At 43.3% G+C, this 15929-nt stretch overlaps 2 protein-coding genes across 4 annotated transcripts; one reads left to right on the top strand and one right to left on the bottom strand.

The window, feature by feature from the left end:
• Window positions 1-37: 37 nt before the first annotated feature.
• cep135 (centrosomal protein 135) lies at window positions 38-8894 on the top strand. Of its 3 annotated transcripts, none has more exons than XM_046043461.1 (26): window positions 38-272; window positions 792-906; window positions 1006-1196; window positions 1308-1475; window positions 1638-1779; window positions 1898-1982; window positions 2081-2209; window positions 2385-2600; window positions 2701-2766; window positions 2947-3097; window positions 3191-3420; window positions 3507-3662; window positions 3744-3881; window positions 4470-4547; window positions 4695-4846; window positions 5178-5293; window positions 5390-5544; window positions 5905-5960; window positions 6041-6209; window positions 6308-6418; window positions 6585-6770; window positions 6904-7113; window positions 7257-7459; window positions 7560-7664; window positions 8242-8397; window positions 8504-8894. In XM_046043461.1, the coding sequence occupies exons 2-26, from the start codon at window positions 794-796 to the stop codon at window positions 8523-8525; spliced, it is 3504 nt and encodes a 1167-aa protein (XP_045899417.1). In that variant the 5' UTR covers window positions 38-272; window positions 792-793; the 3' UTR covers window positions 8526-8894. The 3 variants fall into 3 exon arrangements, with proteins under 3 accessions (XP_045899417.1, XP_045899419.1, XP_045899418.1); XM_046043462.1 differs by having other exon boundaries at window positions 46-177; XM_046043463.1 differs by lacking the exon at window positions 8504-8894 and having other exon boundaries at window positions 8242-8401.
• A 25-nt stretch (window positions 8895-8919) lies between these two features.
• On the bottom strand, window positions 8920-11423 carry chst14 (carbohydrate (N-acetylgalactosamine 4-0) sulfotransferase 14). Its single transcript, XM_046043467.1, has 2 exons — window positions 11111-11423; window positions 8920-10283 (listed from the first exon to the last, which is right to left on the bottom strand). Exons 1-2 carry the CDS (start codon window positions 11402-11404, stop codon window positions 9456-9458), a joined length of 1122 nt encoding a protein of 373 aa, XP_045899423.1. The 5' UTR covers window positions 11405-11423; the 3' UTR covers window positions 8920-9455.
• Between the last annotated feature and the right edge of the window lie 4506 nt (window positions 11424-15929).

Here is a 15929-nt window from a genome sequence, read left to right as displayed (position 1 = left end):
ACGCCGGCTCACTAAACGCGCCGCCACAGATGATCCACAGCCACTTCCATGGTGACGAATCCAAACCAGAGATCATCGGCGCTCTTTTCAAACCCTTCTACCGCGGAAACATGTTAACGCAACAGTTGTTGGTTATTAAACCTTAACAGAACAAAGTGGAATGCTATTAATAAACATGTAATTATATTATACTTAGTCCAAGCGAGACATTTATGCCGTAAGTTGACGTTAGTCAGGCTAGCTGTCAGGAAAGCGGTGTCCTTCCAAGAAAGGTATGGTGACGCAAACTCCTGAGATTTAACGCTTGCTAATTGATTAACGGTAACTTTAGCTGAACGGTGCTGATTAGTCTAATGCTAACGTTATATTTGTTATCTCAGAAGCAGGTAATACTAGCTCAGTGGCTATCCACACATAACGCTAATGCTAATATTGGATTATTAGCCTGTAAGCTAAGTTAGCTGCATAACATTAGCCAACATCAAATAACTGGCTAACTAGCAAGTTTATCAGCCAATGTAGGTTGATGTTACCCCCCTAACCAATGCGGGTCTGATCGATTTACGTTAATTTAAGTATCAACTGTAACGCTAATCGTTGCTTTATGGTGTCCAGGGTGCAAATGTTCACCAGCCAATGGCTAGTGAATGCTCCGAAGTGTACCAGCCACTCATTAGATTATCATTCATATCATCATATCTTGCTGAGAGAAGTAAATCTACCAGCCATTTGAATATTTTACCAGCATGTGCCTGGTGCTAATTTTGCACCCTGATTGTGTCACATCACAGCCATGAACAACAGCGCGGAGAGGAAGTTCGTCAATTTGAGGAAGCGTCTGGATCAGCTGGGGTACCGACAGCCACTGGCAATAGAGTCACTGCCACTAGTGGAGAAACTATTCAGGTGAAACCTTCGGCACCTGCTCTCCTTAATGCCAGCGAGTCAGTAACAGTTGATGAACAGATGAGATGTACAAAAGACATATTTTCCTCTGTGTTGCAGTGACCTGGTCCACACAACTGAAAGTCTGCGCAATGCCAAACTGTCAGCAGGGAAAACTGAAAAAGAAAGTCGAAACCTTGATGCCCTTCTGGAGCCACACAGGGCAGAAAATGCTCGAGTGGTCAGGGAGAACAATGAGCTGCACCTCGAGCTTCTCAAGCTGAAGGAGGAGAAGGACCGTGTCACCAGAGGTAAAGCTTGGTCCCCCTCCCCAGTGCAGTCTGAAGCATTTTCCCACATCCTTGACCCACACACACAAAAAACCGGTTTGATGTTTTCAACACGATCATTTCTTCTTTCAGAGCTCAAGACCCACATCAGAAAACTGGACCATGAGACATCTGACCTGAAGTTTTTAAATAATCAGTATGTGCACAAAGTTCGCTGCTTGGAGAAGGACAGCAAGGCTAAAGCTGAGCGTATCCAACAGCTGCAGGAGAAGAACATGCAAGCTGTGGTGCAGACACCAGGTAATGCCAGGGGTCTCACCTAAGCCCTGTGACAACACATTGAAAGTGATATTTGACTTTGGTACATTTTTGGTCAAAAACATTTTAGCTGAACCATATTGAAAGTCAATTGTTAATCATAATGGAAGAATTGTGGCCTCATTTCCTCTCACACTTTCACAGGTGGAAAGAAGCGCAGCATCCCTTTCAGACGTCAGAGAATGCAGATTGATGAGCTCATACCTTCCTCCTCTACCTCAGCGTATCCTGTGTCGCAGCCTGATGATCCGTATATAGCTGACCTGCTGCAGCTGGCAGATGGAAGGTTTGTTTTCATCTGTGACAGCTAAACTGTATTATTGAGTGAGGTGGGAACTAGTTGATGGTTGTGTTAATTGCAGCTCGCTTCAGCGACTGACTGACTAAGACATTTGTGTTTGTAGAATTCACGAGCTACAGGAAGACATCATAAAGGTCAAACTTGACCTGGAAAATGCTCAAGAATTTATAAAACACTTGAATACACAGGTAAGAAATAAATGAACTAGAAGCATTTTATGCTGTGACATGGTAAATGTCTGTAAAGAGGAGACGAGATGTTGCTTTTTCTTTTTTTGTTGGCGCAGGTGGATGGGAGGGACAAAGAGATCGACCGTCTGAATCGTGCTCTCCAGGGAGGACGACCTCATGATGTAATTTCCCTCGAGGCTCAGAACATCAGCAATGAGAAACTGATCGCCCATCTGAACCTTCAGGCAAGCATAGCAGTCAAATAGTATATTTTCGCTGATGTATGAATACATATAGAATATTTCTGGAGCATGAGATGATCAGAGATCCTACAACAGAGCCCAGTTCCTCTGGAAGTGGTCTGCATGGTTGCAAGTACCCACCATCCTCTCTGTTGAGCTGCTGCTTTGTGTTACACAGATCGAATACCTCCAGGAGTCCAACAGGACACTGGAGCAGAAGGTAGAGGGACTGCAGCAGAGGAAGAAGGATGCCTCCACCGAAGTGGCCAATCTGTCTTTAAAGAACCTGGAACTGTGTGAAGAGCTGACGCACATAGACGACCTCGCGAAGCGGCTGGAGATGGACAAGGAGCGCGTGTTGGAAACGGCTGATGTGGAACTGCAAGAAACTAAAGTAAGAACATGGGAGTGTGTGTGGAAAGACGTTATGTGGGTAAGAAAGTGTGAATGGATACAGTGAAGACACTCAAACCTGAAATCTCTTTTCTCAACAGAAAGAAATCCAAAGGCAACAGAGAGTCATCGAAGACTTGGAGGACATTATCACAAAAATGAGAAGGGTATGTACAGTAAATATTCTATACTTAATATATTTCTTTTCCTTAATTGGAATACTCCTAAATTTTAGTATATAAATGACATCCTTCAGTGAGCATAAACCACTGTACCGTGCCAAATATCTGTCCTATGTTTGATTGTGCAATCTAAATCCAGAATCTCTTGGTAATGATCTAATTCAGGAGCGGTCTGAAGGTGACTTTGAAAAAGACCGTCTCAGAGACCACCTGGTGGAGCTCAAAGAGCAGAATGAGAAAATGGAGGGACTAGTGAATTTCCTGGAGGAGGAGAAAATCAGGCTGCAGGACAAAATTGAGAAAATGATGGCAGCTGGTAAGCAGCAGTTTGGTTTACCTCAACTGTGGTTCTTATAGCAGCTTTACATTGTTGACATGCATGTATTACTGACTTGTTGCTGTTTCCTAGACAAAGACATGGTGCTGGAGTTGGAGACCATGCGGGCTAAACATGGTGTTTGTGGAAGGGAGCGCTCCCCATCGCGGCTGGATGCATTTGTCAAGAGTCTAGAGGAGGAGAGGGATTACTATCGCCACGAGGCCGAGCGCTATAAACGAGCCAGAGGGGCTGGTGGCCTGGATTTAAGCCCCAGCCGTAGTCCAGGCAGGGGTAGGAGTCCTTTGTCCAAAGTAACGAGGGTAAGAAAAACATTTTGTTCAACAGAGTTTCATGTGATCCTCATAAAAACGGATACAACAAGTAGATAATGGCCTCAAAATTTCAGGGAGGTGTTTCAGAGACAGAACTGCTTCGTTTAGTAAAGGAAAGAGATGAGCTGAAGGCTGCCCTGTTGGACTTTGAGAAGCACATGGAGGACATCCAGAAGGACGTGAAGGCCCTCAGCACTGAGAGAGACCACTTTAAAACGCTGTTTAAGCAAGTGGGTTTTAGAAACATTATTCCACCAGTTGGAACCTATTTATCTGACACTTTTATGGACCAAATGTTTTTGTTCACTCAGGCTCAAGAGGACCTTAAGCTGGCCCGTAGCACAGATGTGTCAGCTCACCCCTTGAAACTGAAGGAGGACATCAAACGGGCAGAAATCAGAATCGAGCAGATGAGCACTGAAAGAGACACACTGATGGAGAGATTAAAGGTTAGTCTAAGAGTAATGCCTTTCATGATCCAGCGTAATGGTCTCAAAGACAGGTTATCTCGTAAGCTGTAAAATAAAAAAGTTGTTAGTTTTTGTTAGCTTGCAGACTGTAGGGTTTAACATATTTTGAACTAGTCTAAATCAATTAGTCGGGTGACAGAAAATTTATTAGCAACAATTTTGATAAGAGATAAGTCATTTCTTTAAGCAAAAATGGCAAAGAAATTCAAGGGTTCCAGCTTCTCTAACATCAATATTTGCTGTTTTTCTTTGTTTTATATTATAGTAAATTGAATATCTATGGGTTTCCTGTCAAAACAGCACATTTGAAGTCCTCATCTTGGCAATTTTACCATATTTTCTGACATTTTAAATGACAAATTTTTAATGATTAACATTAATTGTTAACAATCTGGATAAATTGATAAAGATATATATATATAAAAATAATCATTAGATGAAGCACTACTCAAATCTGTCGCTTGTTCATCTAAGCTCAGAGACAGCATTGGCATGTTGTAAACTAGTTTTAACTAGTGTGGAATGTTTTTAGCCTAACACACACACAAATATTCAAACTGTTTGCAGGTTGCCCAGACGTCAGCTCTCACAGACAGACAGGCAGAAGAGAGGAGGATTCTTGACCTGGAGAATGCCATGAGGAGTGTAAGCATGATTTTTGTTTTTTATTTAAATAAATCATGTGCTTATAATGTACAATTCCAAAGTCCCAGGACCCAGTTAATATGTAATGGTCACTACTGTAACTTTGGTCCTACTTCATCCTGGCACATTTTGTGTTTTGGTGAGTAGTTGGAGCGGGAGAGGCTGGAGCTGCGGTCACAGGTGTGTCTGCTGAAGGAGAACAGAGAGGCTGTGGAGGAGGAGCTAAAGGTTCGGTCTGCTGCTCTGGTCCAGAATGCAGAGGAGGTCGCCCAGCAGAGGGCTGAGTCTAATGCTCTGAGGTTTGTCAAAACAAAATGCGGGAAATTAACAAAATGACTATGATGTGCCTGAGCTTGCCTTAAGAATAGCCCCATAATTCTGCTGCCCGAAATGTGTGTTAAATGCATATTCTTATAGAAATGTTGCTCATTATATACAAAAAAAAAGTTTCTTCTCACTACTTTTCATAATAGCATTGTGTTATCAATTGTCTAGTATGTCATCGCTTCCCTCTGTTTTCGTTTGTTTTCCCCGTGCTTGCTTTTGTTCCTGTGGACAAACTGAAAGCTAACTTGTTACCTCTAACAAGTTGATGCTGAAGCTGATGGAGTTTTCCCCATCTCTCTACAGGCTCCTTCAGGAGCAGATGGAGCAGTCACTGTCTGATACCCAACACAGGCTGTCTGTGAAGATGAATGAGCTGCGTGCTGCTCATGAGCAGATTGAGAAATTGGAGGAGAGAATAAGTGAATATTTTGTTCAGGACGGACCGCTATAGTCAGCGTTGTATTGTTCCGTATTATTTTCTGTGGCTGTTTCCTGACTTTAGTTTCATCTGACAGGGGAGCTGAGTCAGCAGGGCTCCAAGCACAAGGAGGAAGTGGCTGCTCTTCACAAGTCCATCTCCGCCCTGGATAGAGAAAAAGACGCTCTTCAAGATGAGGTGGATCAAAAGACTGAGAAACTGGTTGTTCTCCAGGAGGAACAATCTAAAAAGGTAGCCATGACCGAGAAACCTCATCAACATCACAAGCTTTTATTTAAGGATTGGTGCACATTTTTTCAATCAGGACCCAAAACAATACTCAAGCCCAATGTACATTTAAAAAATCATTGGCCCCTGTAATCTTTCCTCCTGTTCATACCGGCTATGGAAAAGCAATTCCGATGTACGGTAAGCGATGGGGGACAAATCCAAAGTCCAGATCTTTCTGTGCCAAAATCCTTTCTTCAAACTAACCTAAGTTAATGTGGGGCTTCAGCAGTTCTTGTTAGTCAAAGGAAATGTGAACCTAATGAAAAGATGAGTTGTGCTTGAAAAGTATTAATAAGGCATAATTATTTGGTATTTTCACAGGAAAAGACTCTAGAAGATGTGAGACTCACAGTCACAAACATGGACAACTCATTAGCGTGAGTAATGTGGTCTAAGTTCAAAAACCATGTGTTTCTCTCAGCAAGCTTGTGGCAACATTAATATGTGATCCTTGCAGTCAGCTGCAGGGGGCGTTAAACAGCCGTGAGAGGGAGATAACCAGCCTGAGGAGGCAGCTGGATGCCTGTCAGGAGGAGCTGGCTGTACTCAGGAGAGACAAAGAAATCACAGTCAGGGAGAACAGGAGGCTGCAAGATGACCTGGCTACAATGACCAGAGAGAACCAAGTATGTATGAAGTCTTTAGGCTGTGTATGTTTCTTCTGTGTCATGTACAAAGGAAATGAGGAAGAAATAACACCAGTTGCTGTTGTCTGTTTGTGCAGGCTGTACATGTGGAGATGGAGGAGGCTTTGCATGAGAAGGATGAGCTGAAGTTGAGGGTTCACTCTTACATTTCTGAAGTGTCCAGAATAGAGAAACTGATGGCCACAAAGGCAAGAGAAAACTGTGCACTCCTGTAGCTGTTTGAGCCTCTTTAAAGTAGATACTGTCTTTCTGATGCTTTGCCTGGGAGAGTCTTTTTAGCAGTCTTATGAGTTGCTTGGACTTCCTATACACCCTCTCCTGCCTGCCAGCTGACTGCTAGGTGTTGACCCACAGGAGCAGGAGAACAGGGACCTGCTGGATCGTTTCAGGATGGCCCACTCCGAGGTGGAGGAGCGGGAGCAGAAGTTGCAGCAGGCTGAAGGCCTCAATAACTCCATCCGCATGGAGCTGCTGTCTTCAGACTCAGAACGGAGACACCTCCGCGATACTGTCAGCCACCAGAAGAGAGAACTCCAGCAGGTGAGACATGGGATGGAAGAAGCACATCTGACACATCTGCATTGTGCAGAAATACGTATTTCTATACAGTATACACCAAGTTATGGCAATAATTAGAGAATAAACTGTAGCTTTCACCCTGCTGTTTCCCCAGCATACGCAGGCCCTACAGGCTTACGAAGCCCAAGTATCATCGCTGGTTCGTGGGATGTCCCGACTAGAGGAAGAGCTACACAAAACACAGGAGGAGAAGGCCGCTCTCCTCTCGGATCTGGCATCTGTCAGGGAGCTCTGTGTCAAGTTGGACTCCGGCAAGGAGCTCGCTGCACGTCAGCTCACTTCCAAGAGCATGGATCTAGAGAGGGTGAGGCCTGCTCCGCCTTTACATCAACATTGCTGTGAACTGGTTGCATTCAGCTCGAGGTTACACGTGCAGGGGAGCAGCAGCAGTAGTTTTCTATCTCGGTAAATAGATAACTAAATAAATAAAAGCTACATGTTTTCTAGGTCACAGGAGAGCTGGAGGATGTGCGGTCAGAGACGGAGCTACTTAAGAAACAACTGGCCAGTGAGAGGCTGACCGTCCGTAACCTTGAGACACTGCTCTCCACCAATCGGCACAAGGAGTTCCAAACCCACCTGACAGCCAGCGAGAGGGAGTCGGAGCTGAAGGTCCTGCGTGATAGGCTGACCCTGGCTGACAGCAGAACGTAAACAAATCCACTGTTGGCTTGAACTTTAAGACTTGAATAAAAATGCCCACCCCCAAATAGTTGATTATGGTTTGTTTGCGTGTGTAAATACACTCAGTGCGGAGCACGCCAGGGAGGTGTCCCAGCTCCGAGGCAAAGTCTCTCAGCTGCAGACGGAGATGGACGTTCTGAAAAGACAGTTGACCACTGAGCGCTTTGAACGGTGAGCGGAACGACTTAACTCGACTCAACCAAAGCTGCAAGTTTGACACAAATTACCTCAGTCAGTATTATTACAAAAGGTATTTTATGTTAGTTTTGTGAAATGACTCAGCTAATATCTGTATAACATTGTTTATTCTGTGGCCTCGTTATTGAGGTGCTATTTGATGCAACAACAGTGTTCACAAACTAGGTTATTTCCCCACATCAAGCTTGTTTTTCTAGGCTGCAAAAACTGACGTTCATAGCGTTTGATCTTTGAAGTAACGAATCAGGATGTAGAGACAGTACTGCGAATGTCCTCCATGTACCTGAACAATTTCTTGATCTGAAGTTTGGTAAAATTAAGTTCAGACTGTTCTGGCCATTTTTATTTAAAATAAAAACTTTATATAGCCTAATCATAGCCTAAGGCAATGTCTTCAGATGACCGACAGTACAAAACTCAAGATATCCAAGTTACTCTCAAATAAGACCATTGATTTCTGAGGTGCTCACAGCTGTAATACATGTTGTAGTTACAAGGATGTAACAACACAGTGGAGGCACAAACAATACATCTTGATCTCTGTTCTCAGTGAGAGGGCCGTCCAGGAGATGCGCAGACAGGGTGTGTCGTTCTCGTCCCTGCAGAGTTTGTCGCCCCTCGGCGTCTCCACCAGTCCTCATCACATCACCCCAGAACGCTCCATCCTCCGAGCTCTTAACAGCTCCACTGACAAGTCAGCAGACAGGTGAGGATTGGGACATTGAATTTCAGCTTTTGGATAAAACCTCAAAATGAGTTCTCTTCCTTATTTCTACCTAACTTCTCTCTTGTTCTTTTCTTTCTCTTTTCAGAAGTGTGAGCTTCAAGGATTAATGACTAGAGAGACAGACAAATGAAGGCATTGATGAGTGAGTCAGAAACCACTAGTCTTGAGTCTGGACATGAATTGTGAAGGCCTCCATAAGACATTTTAACCTCTCATTGACTCCACTTATGTGACTGTATGCAATGTCTCATCTCTGTCAGTGCGTTACACAGTCATTGATAAAATTAGGATTCTGCTTTGAGAATGAGTTGGTGCTTCTGAAGTAAATTTGGTTCTCAGCAACTATAACCTCACACATGTAGCAATAGAAGTATTTGTTCAGCCCTGTGGTTATGTGTATTATGCTTAATATCCATGTTTTTTAATGATGTTTAAATTATTAAATTATTCACAAAATAAAGTGATGTAAAAATTACAGTAATTGCAGTGACTTGCATCACAAAACTTGAACTTTTGTTTTAATACAAGGTAAATAGCCCATAAAGTTATAGGAAAGTTGGGAGACGGGCGGGAAGGAGAGGCTGTGACGTACAACAAAAACGACACGAGCTGGATTTAAAACCCACCAACCTGTGAGTACATGGCGTGTGTTTTAGCCTGCTAAACCACCGAGTGCCCACTAAAGCCAAGTACGATTTATCTTCTCCAAAGTGTAGATGAGGAAACAAGCAAAATACAAAGTTTGGTCTTGCAACCTTATTTCCATTTCTATTATTGTATACTGAAATGGTGCGCTTACTGTAACAGTGCATGACAGGAACATGTTGAGATTGGACAAAGTGATTTACAGGACCACCCCCACCCCAACTAATTTCAAGCTTTAGTGGTTTTGAAGACGAGTCTCCATCTCTTCCAATACTCAGCATTTTGCAATGATATTCAAACATCTCAAGTAAAAATGTGTAACAGCTATCACAATACAGTTTGTACAAATTAATCTATAAAAAATAATCTCAGAACTATAAAACATTGCACATTTAATGCCGACAGTGTTCAGTGGTTGTGTTGGGGAGAGGATAAGTGAAGAGGGAGAAGTCTAAGATGTACTTGGGCAGCAGTTCCCTCAGTAGCTTCCGTGGTAAGCTGCACAGATAATAGTGTAACGTCTCTGTGGTGACCGGCTTGTACCACGTTTGCCTCTCTGGGAAGTGAACATAGGGAGGCGCTCCAATGCGCTGGAGCACAAACTCTGCGTCGCTTTCAAGGTGCTCATAGGAGCCGATGAAGTCGTACTTCACAGCACAAGGTTGGCATAAGTTGTAAACCGGCATCCAGTGCTCGTTCATGCGCTCCACGTCCTCATCCAGCAAGTAATGGACAAACTCTGCAAAGGTCACATCATCTCCTGTTACAGCCGCGTCCTTAGCAAGACCTTTTCTGTAGCGCTTTATTATCTCCACGCCGTACTTTTTCTGGTAGGACTGAATCTCTCCAAACTTGTTCCTGTATGCAGAAAGCAGCCGCTCCATAGGCTCCCGCACAAACATGAACTTGAAGTAGTGCTTGAGGCGGTACCGGATCTCCTCAGGTTTCAGAGAGGACAAAAATAGCAGGTCGCTGCGGTGGTCCATCTTGATGCTGACGTCCACGCTCTCCAGCGCTCCGCTCAGAACCTTCAGAACCCTCTTCCAGTTGGAGCAGGCCACTTTGGGGACGTAGCAGTAGAGGAAGTGGTACTGATCATTTACTAGGATGTGCTGCAGCAGCGTCTTCCTCTGCGCAGGGCTCAGGGACCAGACGCTGTGGGGCATGTTCTTCTGGCTGCACATGGTCCTGATGGTCCGGTTACGGATCTCCTGGAGGATCTAAATGTGAACACAGATCAGTGACTTAAAGGTTTTACAAATACACACCAGTTTACTAGTCATGGTTGGTATTAAATCAGCCTGTGTAAAAACAGCTGTGTAACATCAGGTCTGAGAAAACAGCCCTGATTATCTCATCGTGAGTAACTTCCGTTTGGAGATAAATCTCAGAACAGAAACCCTGCATAGAAGCTGCAGGAGTGTTTGAGTTTGAAAGAGATGATTTTTAACAAGGAGAGAGGATCTACTTAAAACTATTAAAGACTATCAAGTTGAATTATGGCTCATATTAAAGACTAAAAGTCAGGAAAATTCAGCCCCTGCTGCTGCTGCTTCAGCTTAGTTTCTGTTTTTACCGTTCCTATCTGTCTTTTGAGAGCCCCCCAACTTAACGGTAGAGGTCCGGTGTCTGGGAAAAAGCCAAGAGTTAGAAATAAACAACATGCAAACTTACTTATGCATTTACAGAAAGGGATTGTGCCAGACCAACGGGTTGTCATTTGATCCAACTCTTAAGCTTTGCAGGGATTTTTTTTATGGTTTCTTGATGAGAACTATAAGAAACCAGAACTTTTAATAACAGTTTTGTGGTTGGTGGTGGTGGTTTTCCCATTGAACACAAACTGAAAGTCATCCTTTACCCACTAACACGCATCACTTGTGAAATGGCTGTGCACACACTTTATGACACAACTCTTGTTATATTGTGAGATATACATAATCACGGGACAAATCAGAATCTCCGCTGTCCTCAGCAGACGTTCGCTTGGCAAAAAAACTTTCTTTAAGACTCCAGCAGAGCTTCATGGTGCGCGACATTACTATACCTGGGAGTCCACGTCCACAGCGGCCGGGTTGTGTTTCCCAACCTGGCGGATGAAGTCCAGCCGCTTGCTGTTTCCCCGTGGTGGAGGCGTCTCCATGCTGCTCAGCATTCCTTTCTCTATCATGAGCAGCAGGCCTCCGGACGCTACGATCACCAGGAAGGTTAGCACCGACGGCAGCACCGCGGAGCTGCGGCGCACGGAGCCCGAGTTCACCGTTGTCCTAAAGTTCATAAAGGAGCCGCTCCGCACTCCTCCGGTCCTTTTCATCCCGTAGTCCTGCCTACGAGGAAACATCGTGTGTGTCCGGCTTGTCTGTTAACTTTAAAAAGCTACCCGTATTTAACAGCCAACTACCGCTACTTACTACGTAAGAAAAAAACCGTGGGTTACCTACCACGTACCCATAGTTAACTTAAAGTGCGTTAAGTTGGCTGGTGTCAATACAGCAATTTCCTGTTTGAACTGTCAAAATAAAACTTGTTTTAATCAAGTTATTCTATTAAAACAAATAACCAATGGAAAATATTTACATTAAAGAAGTCTGCTCATATATATATCGTTATATCTGCTCACACGGCACTGTCTTCAACTGAGGAGGAAACTAATGTCAAACTAACGAGAAGAATAAAAATAAAGTGACGCCCGGCTAAGATTTTCAAAGTAAAATCCTCCCCGATGCATTCTAGGCACTAAATACATTAAGCAACTGTTTAGAATATTATATATATGTAGTAAATTCAGTAAACATTTCATTTAGTCAAAATATCTTTTAATGTAGGCATATTTGCCGCGAGAAAGGTTTTTGGCTATATGTGAGCACTGTGCTTACAACAGGAGGTGCATCACCTCTTCCTTGGGGGATCCTGAAGTGCCCCCATGCCAGCTGGGAGATGTAGTTCAATAATTCTGGATTTGCCTCAGTGATTGGACGTTTTATAAGCTTTTCAGAGCACTTTGCTGTTCTCTGATACTCACTGAGGAGCAAAGTCTTTACGTCAGCACAGTAGCCCTCCCACGTCATCTTTGGCTGAACTGAACACTTAATTGTCAAACACTTCCCTTGTTTACCTTTTTTTTGCCATATCTGTTATGTTCGCATCAAATCAGAAGAAGATTGAATCTTTAGGCACATGAATGTATAATGGAGTAATGGATTTGTTAGAAACAATCCAGTTGTTCAGTTCTTGTAATATCCCCCACACCGGACTCCTCTCAGTGTGGGGTTTGACTCTGTCCACCCATCCATCCAATTAATGATGAGCTCACATCACCTTTTGCCACAGTACTGTGATTCAAAACCTAATTCGCCCACCTATTCCTGGTGAGCTCTACATTTATTTTAAAACCAATGTATGTGGCCAGGGTTCAGACTCTCAAGATGACAACACAGAGGAAACACATTTTTGTTTTACCGTAATTACTTATGGATGGAAATAGTAGGCTTGTAACTCTTAAAAGCCAATGTTCGATCTCTAGTTTGATCTCAGTTTTACAGCATAGCTGGTGCTAGTTAATTACATGAGCTACAGTGGGGGTTGTATTTAGCCTACTCCTTTTGGAGCCTATTACCATAATCCTGGAAAAAAATGGCAGATTCTGATTGTAATCCTTGGCACACTTTGTGGAACAATTATCTACACTGGGGAGTAATCTGTCTGTGTTAATCATGGTCTCTTCAGAGTTAAAAAGGTTATTTTATGTTTTCTTGCCCGTAATATGGCTAATGGGTTAAAACATATTAAATCTTTGAGATTTAGCAGCTAACACAAGCTCTCAGGTTTGGAGATTATCCTCAACATACTGATGTAGGCAGGATACAGTCTGATCTTTGGAGCTCATTGTGTCTGTCCTCTCATGCAGAGATCTTTAAATAATGACTATATGTATATATTTAGGATGACATTGTATTAGAGCACTGCAACTAACGATTATATCCATCCATCCATCGTCAACCGCTTAACCTGCATACAGGGTCGCGGGGACTAACGATTATATTTATTCTCAATTAATCTGCCATCTATTTTCTTGATAAATGTTTGGGTCGTTAAAATGTCAAAAAATAGTAAAAACAAAAAAAGCTCATCTACTGTAGATCATAAATAAAGATCAGAATGACTAAGACGCACCATGATGGATGAGGGTTAGGCTATAAATAGGCCTTAGTTACGGTTGGGTCACTACAGTGAACCACAGACACAGTACTCCCCATAGCACCTTCAGGAATAAGCAACACTGTTTTTTTCCCCTCGGGCCGGTTAAAGCGTTTCCATTCAGTCCCTCGTTTCTTAAACAACTTCCGATAAGCACGCGCTTACGTTACAGTATAACGTGCTCGCATCGCGCTCATGTACGGGCGCTGCACTGTGTGCCTCCGCCGTCTCTCGTCTTTCTCTCGCAGCCACACCCTCCCATCTCCGTCTCGCACGCGTGCAGCTGTGCGGGACTGACGGTGCGTGCGTCTCCATGTCGGGCACCCGCAGCATCAGCAACACAAAAGGGTCGGAGCAGCCGGAGCTGGGTTTACCTCAGCGCCGAACAGAGGGAGGAACAAACAAAAAGGTGTTGGGATTTTTTTTCCTCATTTCTTCCATATTGTTTGTGTTTTGCTGATCGTTTTCCAATTTCACGACGCTGATGACCTTGTCACTGTATCCCACCTTCTCATTGACCTGCTCAGATCTTCTGCTCCATCCTTCGCAGATGTGTGTGTCTCTGTGTGTGTGTGTGCGTGCGTGCGCGTTTTAAATGGGCTGGGGCTTGCAATTTGATTCGACTTGAAATGCGCAAAAGCCGGTGTCAGCTAGCCAAATTGTAATCAGTGTTATTTTATTAAAATCAAATATAACGCTAATCAATTCAAGGCTGTTTGAATTTCCTATGTGAGAAAAGCAAAGGGCAGATTCTTTGTTCTCCGTGCGCCTTCTAGCCTACAATTAATAGACTGTAATCCCTGTGCGGCAGCATCCGCTAATCTACCATTAACGGTTGTGTATTGATCCGTGCCTTTTAGTCCATGTTGATGTAGGCTCTCACCACAGCGATCCGTTTCTCTCACCAAACGAGACACACAGGATAGCCATTGAAATGTCAGGGTGCTTGAGTCAGCTGGAAAATCGTGCACAGGCCATATGGTGCGGGCCTACATGTGCGAAGAAAATATGAAATTATGGATTTATTTTTCCACATGTCACGTGTAAATGCTTTTAAATCAATGCTGCATTACTGTCACCGTCAGTGTGCTGAGACATAAAAGCAGGGAGAATAGATGGCAGTTCGCCAGAAATTAATTTCCAATCTGCTGGTGTTGGATTTATGGTGCTGGTTTGAGTAAACTGCTCTGTCTTTTTAGTTGGCTGTTTCAGCACCAGATGGACAGGCAAGTGTAGGTTGTCTTAGTTGCAATCGGTTCGAACCGATGGTTGAATGATGGCATATTAGGACAGAGAGCTGTGTGTCTGTGTTTTTGCAGAGGCAACAGGGTAGAGCTCTCATAGTAAAGACTACGTCACTCTCACTGATTCAAGAGTAGTGTTTTAATAAAGTACTGCAATGTTCAGTGTCACATCCAACCTGAAGGTTTGGATTTTCAGGTGCTGCTGAACTGCACAGTGAACAAGGATTCGACTAAGTTATCATGTCATCACCACCCAAATGAAATGACTAATGAACATCTTTTGAGGGTTCATTAGTGCTCATTCTGTGATGCATTGACCTAATCAAAGAGTTTTCTTGCTAGGTGCACAAGTGTGGTTTGTAGTGCATCACATGTCATGACTTTGCTGCATGTTTTGCATGTAAAGCTGTATTTTTACAAAGGAGCTAGCAACTACAACTGTAAAAAAAACGTAGTAAAGTCAGATGTAATATGTAACAGTCTTCTTATAAAAATTGTATTTCTTAGGTATCACCCATACATAGTACGTACAGTATTGTTTATGCTATTATACAGATATTGGTATTAGTGTCAGAGCTGCCCTTAACTAAAGCACAGAACTGCAATTACAGCCTACACCTCAATTTCTCATGAGGTCTGTGCTAATTATTGAGTGTGGTGCAAGTTATCATCTGCTCTTCCAAAATGTGGTCCTTAGAGAAGGATTTACATGTTTATGTAACACATCTCTGCTCTTAATAATATACTATGCGGCATATACACAATCAAAATTGCAGCTGATATTAAGGTTTGTTGTAATGACATGTTTGAAGCATTTAGGTCATTTTCAGAAATTACCGGGGGAAATATTCAAACAAAGCAACAAGGAAAAGCGGCAGGCTGTAGACAAAGACGGCATCAGAGTGATGATGCATAGATTACCACAAAGGTTTGTCTACTTTCTGTGACTTTAAATGGAACACAATTCACATTTGACTATGAAATTGTCCCCCCTTGGCTATCCAAATCATCTATTAGCCGTTGAAACATCAATACATGCATTAACATGCAATTTAGTCAACAGATCGAGGTGTGTGTGTGAATACATGTGGATGTGAATATCTGTGTGTGGGAATGGGGGCGGGGCACAGAGTCAGTCAGGGAACAGTCTGTCTTTGAAGCGCTGTGCTGCTGTAACATAGGCGGCATCCAGGTTGGTAAAGCCCTCATTATTACCATATCCCTGTGAGACTGCAGTGATGCTGCCAAAACTGGAGATTGGGGGGAGCTGGCCTTATTACACGCTAACACTATGCTGCTGCACATAGCCATTATGATTACACATGAGACTAATGTGATCATAAATGAGGATCTTATAGAGTAATTTGGTATTAAGGGGACTGAAGTTACGCGGACAAAGCTTAAAATGATATTTGCTGTAACCTC

This window comes from Micropterus dolomieu, unplaced genomic scaffold (genome assembly GCF_021292245.1).
Source record: "Micropterus dolomieu isolate WLL.071019.BEF.003 ecotype Adirondacks unplaced genomic scaffold, ASM2129224v1 scaffold_340, whole genome shotgun sequence".
Taxonomy (NCBI): Eukaryota; Metazoa; Chordata; class Actinopteri; order Centrarchiformes; family Centrarchidae; genus Micropterus; species Micropterus dolomieu.
This window is presented reverse-complemented; position numbering and strand designations above follow the sequence as displayed.

Bases quoted from the DNA above. Each gene is read 5' to 3' on its own strand.
- cep135 (XM_046043461.1), top strand. From the start codon at position 794: ATGAACAACAGCGCGGAGAGGAAGTTCGTCAATTTGAGGAAGCGTCTG. The intron at 5,961-6,040 runs GTGAGTAATGTG...TGATCCTTGCAG, and splicing joins AACATGGACAACTCATTAGC to TCAGCTGCAGGGGGCGTTAA. The intron at 7,460-7,559 runs GTAAACAAATCC...AAATACACTCAG, and splicing joins ACCCTGGCTGACAGCAGAAC to TGCGGAGCACGCCAGGGAGG.
- chst14 (XM_046043467.1), bottom strand. From the start codon at position 11,404: ATGTTTCCTCGTAGGCAGGACTACGGGATGAAAAGGACCGGAGGAGTG. The intron at 10,284-11,110 runs GTATAGTAATGT...GTTCACATTTAG, and splicing joins CTGTGGACGTGGACTCCCAG to ATCCTCCAGGAGATCCGTAA.